General features: G+C 39.6%; 1 protein-coding gene across 1 annotated transcript in view; it reads left to right on the forward strand.

Moving 5' to 3' along the window:
- Positions 1 to 22,608, forward strand: part of LOC110111050 (3-oxoacyl-[acyl-carrier-protein] synthase I, chloroplastic-like) — a 26,888-nt gene extending 4,280 nt beyond the window's left edge. The window contains exons 3-13 of the mRNA XM_028695475.1: positions 2,557 to 2,988; positions 12,581 to 12,754; positions 14,528 to 14,641; positions 14,762 to 14,863; positions 15,466 to 15,532; positions 15,627 to 15,692; positions 20,558 to 20,766; positions 20,986 to 21,099; positions 21,220 to 21,321; positions 21,925 to 21,991; positions 22,086 to 22,608. Coding sequence (XP_028551308.1) covers positions 2,557 to 2,988; positions 12,581 to 12,754; positions 14,528 to 14,641; positions 14,762 to 14,863; positions 15,466 to 15,532; positions 15,627 to 15,692; positions 20,558 to 20,766; positions 20,986 to 21,099; positions 21,220 to 21,321; positions 21,925 to 21,991; positions 22,086 to 22,153 — 1,515 coding nt within the window. The 3' untranslated portion in view covers positions 22,154 to 22,608. The remainder of the gene's footprint in view (positions 1 to 2,556; positions 2,989 to 12,580; positions 12,755 to 14,527; positions 14,642 to 14,761; positions 14,864 to 15,465; positions 15,533 to 15,626; positions 15,693 to 20,557; positions 20,767 to 20,985; positions 21,100 to 21,219; positions 21,322 to 21,924; positions 21,992 to 22,085) is intronic.
- Positions 22,609 to 22,748: the final 140 nt, after the last annotated feature.

Consider the following 22,748-nt stretch of genomic DNA (forward strand, 5'->3'; position numbering starts at 1 on the left):
TTTTGAGTAGATCTAAAACCAAATACATGGAGTATAATTTTAGTAGTAATAGATCTCGTGGGGGGTTTGTGATTTTGAGCGATCAAGTCATTAATAAGAGTACGTATTTTTGATATATTGGGTCTATTGTTCAAACTGACGGTGAAATAGATGGTGATATTATTAGTAAAATTCAAGTTGGATAGATGAAGTGGAGAAATGCATCGGGCTTGTTGTGTGATAGAAAAGTACCACTCAAACCTAAGGGAAAATTCTATAAGATGGTGGTTAGACCTGCAATGCTTTATGGCGCAGAATGTTTGCCATTAAAAGAGAAGCATAATATTAATTTAAGTCTTGCAGAGATGAGGATGCTCAGGTGGAAGGGTGGCTTTACTCTTAGAGACAAGATACGAAATGAGCATATACGTGAAAATGTTGGAGTAGCTCTAGTGGCAGATAAGATTAGAGAGAGTGACCTTCCGATGACCCGGTTAGGTGAGTAGATATATTAGATTTAACCTATGTTAAGAAAGGTAGAGATAGACCTAAAAAGTCTTGGTTAGAAAATATTATAAATGATATTTATTTATTAGATCTAAATGAGAAATTGAAACACTATGGAGAAAAAGGATTCATGTAGCCGACCCCATGTAGTAGGATAAAGGCTTGATATTGTTGCTGTATTGATATATAAATATATATTGGATAGATGGACGGGTTCATTTGGCCGGGGTTTGTGTATGGTTGGTTGGGCTAAACAAATAGAGAGGAAATGAGAGGAGGGGCTTCAACCTGGGTAGGGACGGTCGATGAGAGCCATGCGAAAAACACGAAGAGGCGAGCGGGCGTCTTCGACTCTTGTTCTTGCATGCAGCATACAAAGAACGAGTGATCGAGCGGGTTCCTGCGGTTAGGGTTTGTGTGGCTAAGGAAGACGAGAGTGAGAGGGGGTCTTCCACGTGTAATCGAATGAACAAAAAAGAGAGAGTCAGGCGTATGGGGAGGTTTCTGTGTGTGAATGAACCGAGAGAGTGAGAACGAGTTCGATTATGAGATCTCATGCGTGATGTTTAGTGAAAACGAGAGGGGCGTCAGGCTTGGGGGGCTTGCATGCGGTTGTTGGCTTGGGTAGGGATAGTCGACTGGAGTCATAAGTGGGTCAGGTCGAGCACGGGTGGCCTAGGATGGAGGCGTAGAGCGGGGTTGGATCGGCACGGCTTCCGCGTGCAGGACGGAGAAGCAAGCGGGAGAGCCGGTCGGCTTCGGCTTTTCATGCAGCTCAGGCAGACGAAGGGAGGGAGTCTTCGGCTTACTTGTGTGTGGCAAAGAAAAATGAGAGAGTCGAATGGGAGTAGTTGGGTTCTTGCAGCGTGAGAATCCCATGGGATAGGGCGGTTTCTTGTGTGCGGGAAATAGAGAACCAGAGGGGCGCCCGTTCAGTTGTGTCGTTTGGGAGTCTTCTACATATGGGAAATAGAGAACCCTAGAGGGAGCAAGCTGTTTCGAGCGGTCTAGTTTAGTAGGTAGTTATGTTAGTAGGCGGTTAGTCAACACTGACTAATTATTTTAAAATCTAAAGGGAGATGGGATATATCGCCAATCCCAAACTCTTTTGAATCAAATATGATATCTATGACATATAGGTTTGATATAAGCAATGAAATCAATGCTTTTGATCAAAAGAGCTAATGTAAGGCTCATGAATTGACCTTCATTTATTTTTAATCCCATTCTTTTTGAGTAAAACCTGGTAGACCTTTTTAAACAAGAAATTATTTTTCAATGTTTTTATTTCTTCTATCTCCCTCTCCATAATTCTTATGTTTTTTTTTGGGTAATTCTAGTTACTATATAATTTGATTCGGTTATTAGTTGATATAAATTTTAAATTCCCTCAACATGATTACTGTGTAGTCGTTATCTATTATTATTTCATCCATTATTAGCAGCCATATAATAATAATAATGTTTGAAAGTAATAACTGGATGCTTCTAGGTTATAGGACTAAAGGCAGCAGGTGAGCGAGCGGAGAATGGGAAAATATTGTCTAGAGCTCATGGCATGCGTGAGATGAGTAAGATAAGGATATACACAATACGTTATGATGAAGATATTTGAAATTAAAGTTGGATGGGACAAAAAAGTATACCATACTTTATCCTAAAATGTTTAATGGCTAAGGGGTTGAGTTTAAAATGGTTTTATATAGTTGTAGAGATTTAAAAGTGGCAATTATCCCTTGCTAAAACTTATACAAAGCTTTTCACTCCTACTGAATATTTCAGTGCCTTTCAGTGCCTATTGGTTATTTGATTCATAATTTCTCATTATTTTGGAGATCAAATTAACCTCTTTTGTTTTGGTTAGTCACAATACTTTATCAATTATGGATTCCATTCTTTTCCTTCATAAATTTATGATATTCCTTCAAATTCTTTGGCATGGTTTCTTTCAAGTTTCTATTTTGATTCCCTAACAACTCGTTGCTGCATTTTTCCCCTTATATTATTCGAATTAATTTGTTCGTATCTCATCTCTTTAACTTAATTTGGTTAATTTTGTCATCATAACAGGTTGACAAAGTTCGAGCTGGTGTTCTAGTGGGAACAGGCATGGGGGGGCTTTCTGTGTTTTCTGATGGTGTTCAAGCTCTGATTGACAAAGGCTATAGAAAAATAACGCCATTCTTTATTCCATATGCCATTACCAACATGGGTTCTGCTTTGCTCGCTATGGACATTGGTTTCATGGGTGCAAACTATTCAATTTCTACTGCTTGTGCTACATCCAATTACTGTTTCTATGCTGCTGCAAACCATATTCGTCGAGGAGATGCTGATTTAATGATAGCTGGAGGAACTGAAGCTGCAATCATTCCCATCGGTCTTGGTGGATTTGTTGCTTGTAGAGCTCTATCCCAAAGGAATGATGAACCCCAGACTGCATCAAGGCCATGGGATAAAGGTCGTGATGGTTTTGTTATGGGTGAAGGTTCTGGAGTACTGGTATTCTGTCTATAACTACCCTTTTCTCATTCATTTACTATGGAGGTTTGACATAGTTCTGTATTAGCATATCTTGTATGGTTCATCATCTGCATCTGGTATCCTCATTAATCTTACATTGGTGCTTATTCAAACTTTGTTTGCCATGTTTATGATAGTTGTGTACATACCATTAGTTTTGTAATGTTGGTCACTAATTTTTCAGCAATTAGCTTTACAGCAAGGATGGTCATATTCTATGACTGAATGTGTGTAGGACTACGTGCAAAGGCGAATGCAATTGATTAGAAAATTACACATACATGAGTAGAGCTTTGCAATTAATTAATCTTCTCGCGTTTCTTAGTAAAGTTTAAAGCCAACAAGATAGTGATTAAGCGTAGACAACCAATTACATAAGAAAAGATTAGGATCATAAAATTGTCACATCAATTCAGACCATGCTAATGTGGGGCTTTGAAAAGAGAATACACAATTTAACAATTAGAATAGTCACTATAAGCATCCACTCACTTACACTCTTAATTTGTGGCTATGTGGATAGATCTTGATGGTTGAACGATGTCATGATTGAGGGAGGATTAAAAGGAGCGAGGAAAGGAGAGAGTTTACCCACAAAGTAGAAGATACGAAGCAACGGCAGTAGTGTTGGCTGTTTCTGAAAGAAGGGCAGCAATGAGACTTCTTCTCTCAAGTCCAGACATCAATCTAGCACCTTCCAAAAGTGTAGGCAGCAATCAAACAAGTTATGGAAATCTGGACAGCAAGTTAACTCGTGCTGGAAACGCCGGACAACAAACTGGGAAGTTCTGGACAAGCACACTAGAAGATTCTGGATAGCGGGACAGCAGGCTAACTCTCGCTGGAATCTCTGGACAACAAATCGGAATGTTCAGGAAATCTGGACCGCAGTCTTGTCAAAATCCTAGAGTAGCAGCTTTAGGAGCAACCATGGGGTGAGGAATTTATCCCCAAGTTGAAAAGGTGAGTAATTTGGATAGAAATTATTAGAAAGGAGAGAGTGGGGCCGGCGGCTAGATTGAATTGGGGGAAGTGATTTGGGGAATTTAGGAGCTTACCAAACATATTATTAGTAAAGGAAAGAGGAGTTAAGGCAAGTTTCAAAAGAGGGAAGGGTGAGAGGGTGGGGCCGGCGGCTTGCATGAGTGGGGGAGATTGGATTTGGGTATTAAATACTTGCCAATTCTAGAATAGTAATTAGGGAAAGAGAAATTATGACAAGGATCTATTTGAATTCAAATTGGCATGATTGATGAGCTTTCTAATTATAACTCATCTTATTTTAGGAAAGAAGTTTCAAATTTAAATTTGATTTAAATCTGAAAATTGACTTTCCAAATTTACAATGAATTAAATTAAGAAAGTGTTGAGTACTAGGCTTTGGAAATTGGAGCCAAGTGGAGGGATGATGGTCAGCGGCTAAGTGTGGAGGTGGAGCTGGCGGTTTGGAGAGGGCTGGTGGGGTTTCTTGGCCAAGAAAGAAAAATAAAGGGGGAGGGGTGGGGGTTTTGGCCAAGGAGGGAAAAAGGAAAGGAGGGGCATTGGGTTGGCAGATTGGTGGAGGGATTTGGGAGGATGGGCCAGCTGAGCAAGGGAAAGAGAGGGAAAAGGGGAAGAATTGGCGGTGGAGCGAACCACGAGTCCGGACGCTTCCTACGGCTGATTGGTAGTACTTTACCATCACCTAGGGACTTAAAACTCTCCAAGAATTCTCACATGAACTCTTAGAACTTACCAAGAGACAAGTGCAGTAAATTTTCTTCATAATATTCATCATCATCTCAAAGGAGGGGAAAGGGGATATAAATGGCCAAAATACAATAATATTTTTAAAGACAAACGTACCCACTAGGGTTAAATAAACCTGCTCCCTTAAGTGAGGGTAAAAACGAAAAAGATAATTAAATCAAATACAAATAATAGATAAAAAATAAAGTGGCCTAATCATGGCAGTCGACCTTCTCTGATAAATTTTTCATGGTCGGATATACTCATCACCTTGTGTGCGAGAAGCTTAACACTGTGGGTCTCCGAAAGGATTCTGCTCGTGTGGTTCGAATGCAAAGGGTACGATCACACCATCCCGTAGGACAAAATGGTCGTAGGCCTTTACACCCGACACAAGCAGACCGATGGAAGAGCAGATGGAGTTATAGATACGATTAGCCATGGAGGATAGCGGCTCTCACCTACCAACCTCGATGGATAATAATATCTATAACCCAAAAGTTCACGAGATTTCCCACATTCGATACATCAGCTCGAATAGGGTTTATTTGATTGTGGAGATCGGTTTCCTACGGGCGCAAGCCCCCGTAGTTAATTACATCCTAAGCCTTGACTTAGGAAAACTCTCGATTAAGGATGTTAGATTATCTTCTCCAAATGGGTTTAGTGCGAAGGGAAAATTCTAAGATTTCCTAATCAAAGAGAAAGAGTGTCCCAAGTTGGCCTAATCAATCACACATGGTTCATTCAACATCCGGTCGGCTCGAAGGAGTGGAAACTAGGGAAAAAGAAGAGAGGCAAAGCATCTCAAGCAAGCATGAGAGAAAGAAGGAGGTGGCGTCATCTATGTGACGCAGATGTGCAGGATTTATAGTCTCCGAAAGAATGAAGAACTTACCCACCAATAAGGTGTATAGAGGTACACTTGTACCCCCCACCTTTAGACCCTAAATCTATAAAAGATGTAGTGTTGTACACACAACACTAGCATCTAAGACCTAACTAATGCAATCCTAGACTTATATCCCTGCCTGAAAAGGGAAGCCAGCTAAAATGCTAAGCACAACCAATCGTCCTATATGTATGCAAGATGGGAAGGGTCTATCCTAAGGAATCAAGGATTTGTAGTTCAAAAGACTTGAATCAGGGACTCTACAATATGCAAACGAATATATATAGCGTTGTTAATGATGCATGAAACAAATGCACGAGTAAGAAAGATCCTTAGGTCCACTAATGCATTGCATGTATGTAAGTGCATTATGGAGAAAAGTGTGTAAGAACGTATGCATGACATCCAGAGTACAGAAAAAGTAAATAAACACACCCTAAGGGTACCCTCCAGGCAAGGTACCCGCACAAAAAATCATTCAAACGGTGCCCACTGGCACAAATAGGTGGCCTAGTCTACAGGCCTAAATGACACTAATGGTCTCTAAAGCTCACAGAAAAAAAAGGAGGGGGTATCGTACCCAAAACCGGAAAAGGCCAAAATCCTAGCAGAAAAACAACGATGCCCATTTCGTGTGCGAAAACAACGATGTCAACCGGCACAAATAGGTGGCATACTCTACAGGCCTAAATGACCCTAATGGTCTCTAGGGCTCACAGAAGGGAGGCAAGCTTTGACCTATAAGGCCAAAACTTCGATAGTGAACTAACCTAAGGCCAGCTACCTAAACATACTAGAATACCTATTAACAAGTTGTGTGTGATGTGTAACAATTCGATACATAATTAAAAGAAAATTGCTTTACAAGTTGCAGAGATCATACCTGATTGTGGCGCTGCTACTTAAAAGCTCCAAGCAAATAAGCTATTCTCCATCGCACAAAGCATGTGGCGCAGCCACTTAAAAGCCTTAAGCTAGCGAATTACCCCAATGTACCTCGCAAGACAAGTGAAAGAAAAAATACACAAATGAGCGTAGATGCCATTCATAAAAGAAATGCAGGTAAATAAAAATATTATAATTAACTAGAACTTTAAAATTAGCATTTATCAAGCATGTGCATGTAGTAAACATTGAATCAACAGAAGAAAATGTCAGCCTATCCTAAGACTAGGAGTCGTGCCCTAACCAAACCAGTCTAAGGTGTATGTAGGCTGTGCAGTTTTGGATAGATCCTATGTAGGATTATTTAGTTGAAATTATTTGTATTTTGATTTGTTAAAGGGTAAAAAGGAGATTTTAATTGAAGTTGAAATATTAGTAATTTAGGATTGATTTAGAGATATATTTTCTTATTATTTGATTGATTATTTTTGTTGGTTGTAAATTAAAAGAAAAGGTAGATTAAATGATTTATTATCAGTTAAGGTTTGACTTAAACCAATTAAGAAATTTATTTTTAAAGTTTTGCCACTCCATTGAATCCATTCGTGGTATTGTGCCACCAGGCTCGAGGAACCAGGCCTCCTTAGGACACTTAGCCCCGCAGCCCAGAGTAGTCCATCCAATAAACTTCACTTCTGGAGTGGTTGTTATGTATTAAGGGATTTGTTTATTGATTTTAAAAGATTACTCTAAGTTTAATCTTTAAGAGTATTTTTATCCTAAGGAATCTTAGCTTAGGTTTGAATCTCCTAATTAAAGTCTACCTCTTTTAAATTTTAGGTTGGTTAGGAGATTATTATTAGTTTAGTTATATTTGACTTAGATTTATGTTTTAGATCTATAATTTAATAATTATAAATGTTAATTATAAGTTGATTAAGAATTAAGTATTTTAATAGATTTTTAGAATTAGATTAAGATTGGTTGGTTGATTATTAATGGATTAGGGAAACTAGAATTTAGGAAGACGTGTCACTAAGTTTTGTGTTGATGTCTCTATCCTATAAGGAGTATGCACCTTAAGTCTATGTTTTCTAAGACTCGGTCCTTAATTTTTGTCCTTAGATGTCACTAAAGTTGTAGAACTAAGAGTGGTGTTGTTTTCTAATCCTTAGGACTCTCGTACATGTATTGCTAAACTTAAGAATCTATAACAAAGCTGTAGAAAGAAAAAGAATGAAAATCAGAAATAAAAGGGATGTAGGCATTATTGTTATTGGGCACACATCTGTGAAGTCAAGTGTACCCTAAAGCAACATTAACAATGCCCTTTGATTTTTCCACGGTCCAAATGAGGCACTTGATATGATGGAGACATCTACCTACAACACCCTCTAAACCAAGCCCGAGACAACTAAGAGAAATGACTTCCAAGACCAAACTTAAAATTAGACTCTCTTTTGTTTTATGTCTATCTAAAATTCCATATTTTAGAAACTAACACTAAAGGGAAAGCTCAAATGAGCGGGGGACTGTCTTGCTCCAAAAGACATTAAAAACCTCTAACACAGAGCTCCTAAAGCTTCAAATCCAAACACTCATTTTTAGAATGGACTACTAAGAGAACCTAACTCATATGGTAAAGCACTAATCATTCCTAAAAGACACTAAAGGGTTTACTAAACAAGTCTAACAAAATTATAGATCTTAAAATAACTCACAAGAACTTCTAAATGAACTATTACACAAAACCTTCCAAAAGTTATATACCAAAATTCCTTCTCTTTTCACACAAAATCCTACCCAACAACCCATAATCAAGTGCATCTCCTTTCGTTTGGAGTGGGGTAGAAAACCACAAAGCTTTCCAACAAGAAAGTTGTATGCAACCTCTCATTGTAAAGCCTTCATCACAAAACATTCACAAAAAAAAAATCCATCGATAAAGCCTCTCGATGTAAAACAATTCGCAAAACTTCTAACCACAGAGTCATTCATAAAATCTTTTAATACAAAGCATTTCATAAAACTTTCCAAACCATGAAGACATTCACAAAACTTATTAAAACTTTCTATAAAGTCTCCAACAATAAAACGACTCGCAATGCTTTCTAATGTGAAATCATTCTTGAAATTATTTAAATATAAGACAACTTATAACATCTTTTTTTTTTTAGACGACTCATAGCAGCACATGTATTTAATGTTAGAACCCAACACTTTTTGATATCTATCACATAATTATGCAAGAAAATGCTCATGCTAACAAGAAACAAAATAGGTGAGTGGCCAAATATCTTTGAAACCAATAAAGATTTTATGAATAATAATATCAGGACGGAACCATAAATAAGAAAAAGTCCAACACTACTTGCCAAGAACTTATTACCCATACCAGATCATAGGAAGAAAAGAAAAATAACTTTCTCTACTTGAAGCAATGAGATCTTTCCATAAGACATTTTCTAACCTTTCATAAGGATGATACTAACATGGGAATTTGCATGAGGATAACAGATTTAAATATCCATATGTAAACTTGAGAGAATGAACAATATAAAAGGAGAGAAACTTGTAATCATACATATAGTGCCTTTTCCACTACTTTAAAAGATTACGATCTCCAACTAATACATCTCTTAGAGATTTAGAAGAAACTAACATTTTTTTTTTTTGAAACATAGGAGAAGACAACCATCCTGACCATAGTTAATCTCAAAAAGAAAGCTCAAACGACATATTACGAATCCTCCATCGAATAAAGTCAACAAAGCTTCTCATATTGAACGAATGCCAAGAGAATGCAATAATCTATAATAAATCTCCAACTTGCTCGTGGTTCTAGAAAAGCAAATAATTCACAAGCCCTTGATAACGAACATGTAACTATTAGAACGTAATAAAACCATCACCTTTCTCACCGAATACGTGGATGCGACATTGAAGCATGACAGTTTCTATGTAAGTTTGACAAGCACAACAAATTCTCCAACCATACATGTGATTCTATGATATAAACATGTACAAAAATCTCGTGATGAATATACAAAACTTTGATATTGAATACAAGCGTGATGTCGATGCTTAGATATTTGCACAACTTTCTAACATGATTTATGCTTCCGATTAATCATGAAAATACCTCAAGTGGTCTGACATGATTTGCTAAACTTTGCTTTCAATATCTATAGTGAAAGTTCTTTTCCTTACTAAACATGTCTCCAACTAGTTACGGATCACAAAAGTATGCATGCCACCCATAAGATTTTGAAGCCATGGAGCAGCAAATCCCAATATCTAAAAGAAACATGTATATACCAATGCCAAAATCTATAGAATGATGAATCTTTAACCCATAAATGAGATTCCAAAATATATGAAGTAGGCTACCAACACAATATTGAAAGTTTAAATATTCATAAACATTCAAGGCTAGGTGAGAGCTTTAGTTCTATTAATTAATCTATACAAGTGTTTAGAAATCTCAGATTTTTGCTAACAAAACTCCAAACATTGCATTTAAGCAATTTCTAAATGAACTAGCTTATCATGTAAAAAACCCAATGCAAGCAAAAATGACCAAGCTCCCTTTAGTAGCATTTCACCAAATGCTTAGTGTGCATGGTTTGATGTAAGACCAACATGATCTCTTAAGATTTGCCACCATTTACGCCTAAAGCTCTAAATCATATGACATAAAGCAAGTGTAGGTTCATATGCTAATCGTTCATTCCAAAACAAGATAAATCAACATGTTGAATAGAAGTGTGAAACAACAAATTGTGATGGAATCGACCACTCAAAACCCCTTAAAACAAGGCTTCAATATAAGTGAAATCTCATTGAATCATTGCACCAAACAGCTGATGTTCGATTTTCATAAAGGGGCATAAAACAAATTAATATGACAAAGCTCAACTTATACACCTATTTGGTTAAGCACATCTAACCAATCTACACAAGATTGCTCATGATTTTTTATAGTAATCATCTCAACAATATGCATACATGTAGAAAATGAAACCAACAGAAATTTCATTTCTCAGATTTTGCAAATGAGAAGTCATCTTCGATACCGCATTACTAAAGCAAAGTAAGAATAAGACAACCAAATCTACCAACTAAACGTCCTTCCAAATCCACATACTATGTAGCCTTCATAGCACCAACAAGCATAACAAGAAAACTTTCAGTTAACATAGAAGGGTAAATTTTCATCCAAACTATTTCGCTCTAGGCAAGACTTCTCTAAGACATTCCATTAGATATTTTATATGCATGCTTAATGAGGAAAGAACATTATTACCCGAGCCTTGCCATCATTCACACCTAAACTCTATATGACATGATATGGAGCAAGCATAAACTTCTCATACTAGCCACACACCCTCAAATGACGTAGCCTCAACACATCACTTTGCTTATGCCATAAGACACCATTCATGATTATCAACAACCCTCAAAATTTCCCAAGAACACTAAGATATCATTTGACAATCAAACAAGCACCAAAGCACTGAACAACAAGAGATTATAGTGAGGATTTTACCAAATCAGCCTTTTAACAAGAACCAAATCATTCCAACTGCTAGCTTGGAGGAAGTCGGCAAAGGGGGCTTCGGCTCTGTCCAGGGTTCACGAACCGGACACCGAATGAAGGAGAAGGCTCAGCCTTCGGGTCTGCCGTGAACCAGAGAGACGGAAGCAAGGGGGTTCCTCACGGGTTCGGTCCGGAGAAAGAGATCGGGGGTGCGGCCGTCGGGTTCGATCTGGAGGTTGGACGGGAGAGGGAGCTCCGTCGAGTCCGAACCAGGAGACGGGATCGGACGGAGGTGGGTCGTCGTGACGGTTCGCCGAAGGGGTTCAACCCTACCTGGGGTCGGACGGGCTTCGGCTAGGGTAGGCGACGGGACGTCCGGCCTTAGCTGGAGTTCGCGAACACAGGTAAACGGGAGGGGGCTTCAGCTGACCTCCGTGAATGAGAGAGAGTGAGAGAGATATGAGAGGGAGAGGGAGCTCCGTCCGGGAGGCGAAGCCGGGCAGTCGGACTCGGCTGGCTCACGCGAGAGAGAGGAGGAAGGGGATCGGGATTTTGCCTGGGATCTCCGGAACCAAGAGGGATAGAGCGTGAGGGAGAGAGTGCGAGATCGAGAGCAAGCCCCAAGATACTGCGGATGTCCGTGAGAATCACCCAACTGAAGGCTACCTCTCCGCCTTCTAACGTCTCTCAAAGCTTTTCTCTGCTCCGAAAGCTCAAAACGACACTGTGTCGCCCAGATGTGCATCCGAGACTCCGACAAAAACACCGAAGTAGGTGATCACGCGACTGAAGCCTGCAGTCGTGACAGAATTCAAATTTCGGGGAAAAATAGTGGACTAGGCTCAATGGATTTGATCAAATCGAATCAAAGACGATTTGGGTCAAATTGAACTCGCCACAGTCAAAACAAATTGTTCGAGCTTGATTGAACGTGATCGAATCTAATTTGACTCAATTCGGATCGATTCGAGTTCAGATTGGACTCGACGGGGTCTCATTAAATTGATTGAGGATGCTCGAGAGTATTTGAGTGAAAATTGAGGTCAACAAACACTAGCAATAAAAACCAACAAGATGTTTATAAGAAGCTTGGCGAGAGTGTGTGAAAAGAAGAACCATCAAGAAGCAATTAATTTTGGCGGAAAAGAATGGAGAACAAATGAACAATGTTTTGATTACTATTAGAAATAATGTAGATAACTGAATGTTCACTCCTAATTATTGCAATAGAATGCTAAATCGAGCCATGAAATTTGACTCGGGATTTTGTTTTTAGTTAGAGTCAAGTCCATATTGCTATGACGAAACACAACATAACATGCGAGGTTACGCTTCACAGGCAAGCAATATGTAGGGCTACCTTTTTGTTCTGCTCCTAAAACGTACTGGTGAAAACCGTTATGAGATATAGCTGTTTTTATTTGGCAGAAAAGAATGAGATTTTTTTTATAACGTTGGTCAGTCTATTTATTTGTCACGTTGGTCATTCACTTCAAGTTTTTATTTATATGGTGTCCCTACTGTAGGTTTTGGAAAGCCTTGAACATGCAATGAAACGGGACGCCCCAATTATTGCAGAGTATTTGGGAGGTGCTGTTAACTGTGATGCCTATCACATGACTGATCCCAGGGCTGATGGTCTTGGTTTGTCTATTTGTATACAGAAAAGTCTTGAAGATGCTGGTGTAGCTCCAGAAGAGGTATGTTAATTTTCATATTTTGCGTATTTGCTCTGTTGCCCCTTTTTCTTTTTCCAATCCATGCTGGGTTGTTTTCTGCGTTCTGTCATTCAATTTTTTTCTCATTATAAGCTAGAAATACTTTAATTGTGAAGGCTTGCTTGCTATTGTTGAATGCAAATTAGTGCAATTTATTGTCATATTTAATTTTTGGGGCAGTGCTCTTCATGTAATACAATGTGCTGGTGAGCTTGCGGTTTCCCATCTAACCATGTGGAAACTTGTTTCATTGGCCTTGTTCGTGTGATTGTAGCTTCGAAGTTTCATTGGCCTTGTTCGTGTGAGTGTAGCTTGGAAAGTTGAATGGCCTGGTAGCTTGGGAGATCCTGCCCCCACAAGTATTCCTTAATAACAATGTATATTAGTGATTTAAATATAATCATATTCTCCTACTTATTTTTTTTAACTGTTATTGTTAAACTTGAACATAATACTAAGTTAAGTGTTACTTTATGGTGCTGAATGTTGGCCATTAAAAAAGAAGCATAATACTAAGTTAAGTGTTGCAGAGATGAGGATGCTTAGAGATAGGATACGAAATGAGCATATATGTGAAAAGGTTGGAGTAGCACCAGTGAAAGATAAGATTAAATAGAGTCGCCTTAGATGGTTTGGTCACATTAAACAGAGGCCTTCCGATGACCCGATTAGGAAAGTTGACGTATTAGATTTGACTTATGTTAAGAAAGGTAGAGGTAGATCTAAAAAAACTTGGTTAGAAAATATTAGAAATGATCTTTCTTTATTAGATTTAAATGAGAATTTGACTTTTTAACAGAACACAATGGCGAAAAAGAATTCATGTAGCCGACCCCTCATAGTGAGACAAAGGTTTGATGTTGTTGTTGTTGTTGTTGTATTATTAAATTTGAACATGTATACCTTACTGCAGTTCTCAGACCGCCTGCATGCTTATGAAGAGGACATGGGTTCATTTCTTTTTCAGTTTCTAATTTTCTGTCTTTTGGGGTATGGGGAGTGGCATTTACATAAAGAAAAGGTTTGAATCTGTGATATATGTTAAGTTTAGAATTAAACAAAAACTCTTGTACAAGGTCCAATGGGATCGTAGAAATAATTATTCAATCAAATACAAGTTTCTATATAAAGCACACCGACTCAGATAAATCAATTTGGTGCTAATTTTATTTTATTTTTATTAAATAAGATACCACATAAATTGACTTGTGATATTCAATAAAAAAACACATATGAATCATGTTTCTATTTCGAATAAAAAGTAAGAATAAATAAATAAATTTAAAAATAGAAGGTGATTCCAAGCAACTCCCAAGTGATTGTCAGTTGAGGATAGGGTTGGCCCATACCTAACCTCTAACCCCCTTTGAAAGCTTCATTAAGCATGTTGTGCTTGTTGGCCTCAGCCTCACCACACACTTGTTGCTATGCGAATCATCTCGAAGGTATTGAACTTCTCAAACCTTTTGTACTCGCAGGATTCTATTATTTCATGGTTCGGTGGTGGCAAAATACTCTTTTTGAAGGGAGGAATTAATCCATAATAAATCTTTTGGTGCCCGAAGCACGCCGGCCCATGCTTAAAAAACAAACACAATAAGTCAATTCCATGTAGAATTTTTCTGGGGTCATATCTTAATGTCTATTTCAATGTTTCTAGCCATTGTCTATCGTTATTTTAGCACTTTAGATAAAATTTTATTTAAAATGAGATGAATGATGTTCAAACTTTATGCATTATTTATTATTTTATAGGTTAATTATATAAATGCTCATGCTACATCTACACCTGGTGGTGACCTTGCTGAGGTGAATGCTATAAAAAAGGTTTTCAATAACTCAAAGGATATCAAGGTGAATGGAACTAAGGTAGATGTCTCCCTGTTCATATCTGCTGATAATTCTTTTTTATAGTCTTCATTTTGTTTTCTCTATAATATTGTGGTTCTGTTTAACGTTATTTCTACCTTCAAACAATTCTACCTGCAGTCCTTGATAGGCCATTGCCTTGGAGCTTCTGGAGGTATGGAAGCCATTGCTTGTGTAAAGGCTATTACTACTGGGTGGTTGCATCCTACTATAAACCAATTTGTAAGTGTGCCGTTTTTTCTTTTTCTTTTTGCATGACTTTTTACCATTTAAAAAGTTAAGGTAAAATTTTAAAGGGAATTTTTACACTTGTAATCTCTTTGAGCCCAAGGAAAATGCCATGTGAACTACTCTTTAGTCCAGAGCCCTGAATTTGGTACCCATATCCACACCCACTCATGTACCCACCCATACCCGGATACTCAACATCGGGGGATAAATCGATTTACATTGCTAATCACTGTATGTCTTATATTATTGCAATCCTCACTAAATAATATGCAACACTTAACCACACTATGACTATGATAAATTTTGATATGCGTCTTAAAAGTTTGCAATAAGATCAAAGGGGAGCAAGCCTCAAGGCCATCAATCCGTGGCAGATTGTTTTCAAAAAGCATAAAAAGTGGGCGGGTCTAAGTGGGTATGACATCCCGAAAGTCACCATTGGTGGGCGTGGGTGGGCGAAGCCCGTTCGAGTAAAGCATGGGTACCCAACCAGGACCCCATGTAGGGCTTTGCTCTTTACTAGCAAAGGCAATAGCTCATTCCGTAGCTGATGTGAAAAAAATTAACTTTTAACCTCTTTTTTTTATCTGTAGGATCCCGAGCCTTCAGTCGAATTTGATACTGTGGCTAACAAGAAGCAGCAACATGAAGTCAATGTTGGTGAGTATCAATTAAAGCACAAATGCCAACAACTTCTTTTCGTTGAAAATTTGAATTAAGTGGAATTGATCCGATTCCCCTTTTATGATTTCAGCCATTTCTAATTCTTCTGGATTCGGAGGACACAACTCAGTTGCGGTGTTTGCGCCATTTAAGCCATGAGGTGATTTTTTATGTTAATTTAGGCTCCGTTTGGAACAACTTTTTTACTGTTTTTTTTTTAAAACAGCTTTTTAATACATAAAATCAAAAAATTTATACTAAAAAACTGCTTTAAAAAATAATAAGAAAAAAAGTTCAAACCAAAGTCTTATTCTTCTTCTGCAACTTGCTCTTTTGGTATCAGTTAGAGCTTAACTCCACATTTAAGAGAATCCAGAGGCCTAGTCAACTTTCCCATTAAGTTTCTTTCTAAGAGTTTAATTCTGCTTCTAGTTGAAATTCTTTATTGAGAGCCGTGTTTTATTAAGAGTTTGGGCTACGTTGTTAGGTCATGTGGATCCAGCCATTAGAAAACTGATAGGAAATACTTGAGTTCCTAAGGTAATACTTGAGTTCGCAAGCAATCCTAGTCGAAATTAGTCTAAAACAGTGAGAAAAACTGCTGTCCCCAGCAGTTTAACAGCCCCTTCATAGCAGGAAATGTACCCAAACAGAGAAAAATAAGGAAAATAAACAAGGTTTCCACTAGTAGATGCAAGAAAACAAAGAAAGATACAACGTTCTTCGATTCGAGAGGAAGAACAACTCTCCACAAGTCTCTAGCAAACCCTAGAGCCCAAGCACACAATGAGATCTCAAACTTCTCATTCAAATTCAAGATGATCCCCAATTTCCCCCCAATCTTCTAATTAAACAAATTAATCATAAAGGACAATAATTAACTTCCTAAAACAACCTCTCACATTCAAGTTTTCCCTCCTAATAGCAAATAATACAAGTTTGGCCCACCGATGAGTCCCGCCCCCTTGTTGGGTCTGTTCCGGCGTGAATAGACTTGGACCGGTCCAGGCTGGACCGGTCCAGCCGGCCCCTCATGGGCCAGCGGCTTATTATACTCCTCTCCCAAAAACTCACATTGTCCTCAAGGTGAAAGGAAGGGAATTGCTCTTTCATTCTTTCCACTAGCTCCCAAGTAGCATCGAAATCGGGAAGGCCTCTCCACCTAATCAGCACTTCTTTGTTGCCATCCTTATATGATCTTACGCCTATAATCTCCAGAGGCTCTAATTTTACTTCCAAATCCTCAGTCAGTGTCACAGGTCACTCAGTGCATGCTTCCCAATAGCTCTCCTCAACTGTGATACATGAAAATTTGGATGTATGGTAGCTGATGGGGGCAACTTTAATCGGTATGACATAGCTCCGATCTTATCCAACACTTCATAGGGGCCGAAGTACCTTGATGCCAATTTCTTATTCCTCCTTGCCACTGTCCGCTGCCTGTAGGGTCGTAATTTGAGAAAGACTTTCTCTCCAACTTCAAACTGCATCTCTTCTATGTGAGTCTGCCTGCTTTTTCATGAGTTGTTGGGCCCTCAGCAGATGTTTCTTCAAATCTTCGAGCACCTTGTCCCTTTCTTCCAGATACTGCTCAACTGAAGAGACCTATGTATTTCCTTTTCCGTAGGCACTAGGTGTGGGGGTCCCTTCCATACAATACCTTGAAGGGCGTCATTTGAGAGGCAGAATGATGCGAGGTATTATACCAATACTCCGCCCAAAACAACCACTTCGCCCACATCCGTGGTGTTTTCGAAGCGAAACACCTCAAATAAGTCTCCAGACTTCAATTTACTACATCTGTCTGCCCATCTGTCTGTGGATGGTAGACGGTGATTCTCTTGAGGATAGTCCCCTGCAGCCGGAACAATTCCCTCCAAAACTGGCTGAGAAACACCTTGTCTCGATCTGACACTATCGATTCAGGGATCCCATGTAGTCTAACCACTTCCCTGATAAATGCTGCTGCCACTGACACAACAGTGTAGGGGCGCAATAGGATAAAATGTGCATACTTACTGAGTCTGTCTACCACCACCAGGATAACAGTGTACCCCTCTGATCGCGGTAAGCGTCGATGAAGTCCATGGACACTTCCTCCCATACTCTATTGGGAAGTGCCAAGGGTTGTAGTAGTCCCCCTGGAGCCATAGCCATGTATTTGTTCCTTTGACACACTTCACATCTTGCCACCATTTCCTCTACATCTTTATGCATCCCCTTCCAGTAAACCTCAGATGCCAGCCTTCTATATGTCTTATGAATCCCTGAATGACCTCCCACTGCAATGCCATGGAACTCTTGTAACAGCTGAGGAATATGTATTGAGGTTCTTGGCACTACAAACCTTCCTTGATACAACAACCTCTCCCCTTCAATGTAATAACCTGGATGGTTGCTCTTATATTTCATCAAATCCTCCCTGATTTTCTTTAGCTCTTCATTCATCATGCTCTCCTCTTTGATGGCTCCCCATTATACCATCAGTGGCACTGATACAACTCTTGGAACTCCCCCACACATCTAGATAAAGCATCAGCTGCTTTATTTTTCAAGCCCGACCTATACTGGATCTCAAAGTCATAGCCTAATAACTTGGATAACCATCGATGCTCTTCAGTGACCATTCTTTGCTCCAACAAGTACTTCAGGCTTCTCTGATCAGTCCGGACGATGAAATGTCGTCCCAAAAGATAGGGTTGCCACTTTTGAATCGCCAAGACAATGGCCATCAGCTCCCTCTCATACACTGACTTCAGTCTTGCCTTGGTTGACAGCACTTGACTGAAGTATGCTACATGTCTGTGGTTCTGCATCAGTACTGCCCCAAGTCCATATCCTGATGCGTCCTTCTCTACCACAAAGGTCTGACTGAAATCCGATAGAGCTAAAACTGGTACTGTCGTCATGGCATGTTTCAATTTCTCAAAAGCCTGAGTTGCTGCCTCTCCCCATAGGAAGTTGTCCTTCTTCAACTGCTCGGTCAACCGCCAGGCAATGGAGCTGTACCCCTTCACGAATCGCCGGTAGTACCCCGTCAATCCTAGGAATCCCCTCAGCTCCTTTATGTTCTTAGGCTTTGGCCACTTCTGCATTGCATCAATTTTACTCATATATGCTGCCACTCCTTGGGACACCACATGTCCCAAGTATTCCACACTTGTCTAGGCAAAGCTGCACTTCTTCTAATTAGCCTTTAATTGGTGCTCCTGTAAGACTTCTAGAACCATCCTCAAGTGTTTCAAATGTTCCCCTACAATTTTGTTGTACACCAAGATGTCATCAAAGAAGACAAGGATGAACTTCCTGAGGTACTGCTTAAATATTATGTTCATCAGGGATTGGAAAGTAGCTGGAGCATTAGTCAACCCAAAAGGCATCACCAGAAACTCATAATGCTCTTCGTGTGTTCTGAATGCTGTTTTTGGCACATCGGTTTCCTTCATCCTGATCGGGTGGTAACCCGATTTTAAATCCAACTTAGAGAACAACACGGCCCCATGCAACTCATCAAGTAACTCATCAATCACTGGAATTGGGAACTTGTCTGGTATAGTGCTCTTATTCAGAGCCCTGTAATCCACACAGAATCTCCAACTCCCATCCTTCTTCTTGACCAGGAGAACTGGACTAGAGAAAGGGCTAACACTTGACCTGATGATCCCTGCCTCTAGCATCTCCCGGATCAACTTCTCAATCTCGTCCTTTTAGATCTGTGGGTAATGGTAAGGGCGGACACTGATCGGTGTCTCCCCTTCCTTCAAAGTGATGGCATGCTCCAGCTCCCTCTGAGGTGGTAAACCCTGCGGAGGTTGGAAAACCTCCCTGAACTGCTGTACTAGAGGTTGTACTGAGGAAGGAATAGTGCCTTCTTCCTCAATTCTGATCCCTTCCAAACGGTGTAACTCCACCAAGTATCCTCCCCCTTCCTCTTGGATTGTCCGGATTAGGGATTTAAGTGACACCCCAGCCTTGGTCAGCCCAACATCACCTTGGATCACCCTTTTCCTTCCCTCCTTTACTAGCTCCATCCTCAATTTCCCCTAATTTATCTTGGTCTCCCCCAAGGTTTGCAACCATTTCATCCACAGGATGACATTCGTACTCCCCAATTCCAAGGGAAGGAAGTCTTCCTTTACATGGACCCCTTGAATCTTCAAAACTACTCCTCGATAAACTCCTCTACCCATCTCCACCTTTCCCGTGCCCATCATCACACCATAGCCTCCGGTATCCACTAACTCCATCCCCAACAACTCAACGATCTGGTTGGAAATGAAATTGTGGTTGCCCCACTATTAATCAACACAACCACCTCGCGGTCAGCTATCTCTCCTCTCACTTTCATAGTGTGACTCGGGGTGAATCCCACTACAGATTTCAGAGAGACTTCTACCACATTCAGGTGTAGCTTCTCCTCCCCCTCCTCTTCAGATCTGCTTCCACCTCCCTCCTCGTCTTCCTCATCTTCACAGACAAGGAGGACCTGAAGAGTTCGGTCTTTGCACCTGTGCCCCGGCATGTACTTCTCATCACATCTGAAGCACAATTCTTTCGCTCTCTTATCCTGCATTTCTTTTTCCGTCAGCTTTTTGAACTGTCCCACATTTCCCCCTCCACCAGATCGCTCCTTGGGCACCTCCCTCTGGTTCCCTGGGGCTACCCCTTTGGATGGTAATACAGCAGTAGTCATCTTGTACGATCCCCCCTGAATAGTTGCCTCGAGCTCCTCTTTCCGATCTCCTCTGATCTTCTACCAATTGTGCAAGCTCCATAGCCTTGCCTAAGTTCCTTGGCTCTAGCACTCTAACTGCTGTTCGGATCTCCGGTTTAATCCCCTTCATGAAGTTCCCTTCTAGGGCATACTCTGAAATGTGATCCAATCTGCTTGTCAGGTACTCAAATCTGTCCCGGTAATCGGCCACAGTCCCCTCCTGCGTCAAAGTAAAGAATTGCTCATAGAAGTCTCCTCCTCCATCGGCTCGGAAACGCTCTAATAAACAATCCTTGAACTCTCGCCAGGTTCTGATAGGCTCTCTTCTGTCTCTCCACTGGTACCATGCCAGTGCCTTCCCTTCCAGACACAAACCTGCCGCCGTCAGCTTCTCATCATCTGTCAACCCGTTGACAGCAAAGTAATGCTTCACCTTATAGATCCAACCATGACCATCTTCGCCCTCAAAGATGGGCATCTTCAACTTCCTCACCTTCGGATCCCTTCCGTTACCCCGGTACTCTCCATAACCTCCTATTCCTCGAAGAGGAGGTGCTCCCCAAGTGTCCCGGTCCTCCCTCCGGCGTTCCATGTAGAATTTTTCTGGGGTCATATCTTAATGTCTATTTCAATGTTTCTAGCCATTGTCTATCGTTATTTTAGCACTTTAGATAAAAATTTATTTAAAATGAGATGAATGATGTTCAAACTTTATGCATTATTTATTATTTTATAGGTTAATTATATAAATGCTCATGCTACATCTACACCTGCTGGTGACCTTGCTGAGGTGAATGCTATAAAAAAGGTTTTCAATAACTCAAAGGATATCAAGATGAATGGAACTAAGGTAGATATTTCCCTGTTCATATTTGCTGATAATTCTTTTTTATAGTCTTCATTTTGTTTTCTCTATAACATTGTGGTTCTGTTTAACGTTATTTCTACCTTCAAACAATTCTACCTGCAGTCCTTGATAGGCCATTGCCTTGGAGCTTCTGGAGGTTTGGAAGCCATTGCTTGTGTAAAGGCTATTACTACTGGGTGGTTGCATCCTACTATAAACCAATTTGTAAGTGTGCCGTTTTTTCTTTTTCTTTTTGCATGACTTTTTACCATTTAAAAAGTTAAGGTAAAATTTTAAAAGGAATTTTTACACTTGTAATCTCTTTGAGAACCCAAGGAAAATGCCATGTGAACTACTCTTTAGTCCAGAGCCTTGCATTTGGTACCCATATCCACACCCACCCATGTACCCACCCATACCCGGGTACTCAACATCGGGGGATAAATCGATTTACATTGCTAATCACCGTATGTCTTATATTATTGCAATCCTCACTAAATAATATGCAACACTTAACCACACTACGACTATGATAAATTTTGATATGCGTCTTAAAAGTTTGCAATAAGAGCAAAGGGGAGGAAGCCTCAAGGCCATCAATCCGTGGCAGACTGTTTTCAAAAAGCATAGAAAGTGGGTGGGTCTAAGTGGGTATGACATCCCGAAAGTCACCATTGGTGGGCGTGGGTGGGCGAAGCCCGTTCGAGTAAAGCATGGGTACCCAACCAGGACCCCATGGAGGGTTTTGCTCTTTACTAGCAAAGGCCATAGCTCATTCCGTAGCTGATATGAAAAAAATTAACTTTTAACCTTTTTTTTTATCTGTAGGATCCCGAGCCTTCAGTCGAATTTGATACTGTGGCTAACAAGAAGCAGCAACATGAAGTCAATGTTGGTGAGTATCAATGAAACCCCAAATGCCAACAACTTCTTTTCGTTGAAAATTTGAATCAAGTGAAACTGATCCGATTCCCCTTTTATGATTTCAGCCATTTCTAATTCTTTTGGATTCGGAGGACACAACTCAGTTGTGGTGTTTGCCCCATTTAAGCCATGAGGTGATTTTTTAAAGTTAATTTAGACTTCGTTTGGGACAGCTTTTTTACTGATTTTTTAAAAACAGTTTTTAAATACAAAAATTAAAATTTTTGTACTAAAAAACTGCTTTAAAAAAACAATAAGAAAAAAAATCCCAAACGGAGCCTTATTCTTCTTCTGCAACTTGTTCTTTTGATACCAGTTGAGCTAACTCCACATTTAAGAGAATCCAGAGGCCTTGTCAACTTTCCCGTTAATTTTTCTTTCTAAGAGTTTAATGCTGCTTCTAGTTGAAATTATTTATTGAGAGCCGTGTTTTATTAAGAGTTTGGGCTACGTTGTTAGGTCATGTGGATCCAGCCATGAGCAGATTATATTCCTTGATACATTCCTAGTTGAAGAACCATTTATTTTATTTGATGTATTTGTTGAGATCGAAAACATTTATAATAATGATCTTGATATATTTCTCTCTCTCTCTCTCTAGATTGCAAACACACGCCACCACCATCATCACCAACTTCGAAGTACTTACTCTTTATTTTGTTATGTAATAATGATGATACAATGTCTATATAAAAACCTTTCAATATCTTTTGAAGTTTAAGCTATTT

Source organism: Dendrobium catenatum, unplaced genomic scaffold (assembly GCF_001605985.2).
Source record: "Dendrobium catenatum unplaced genomic scaffold, ASM160598v2 fragScaff_scaffold_638, whole genome shotgun sequence".
NCBI lineage: Eukaryota > Viridiplantae > Streptophyta > Magnoliopsida > Asparagales > Orchidaceae > Dendrobium > Dendrobium catenatum.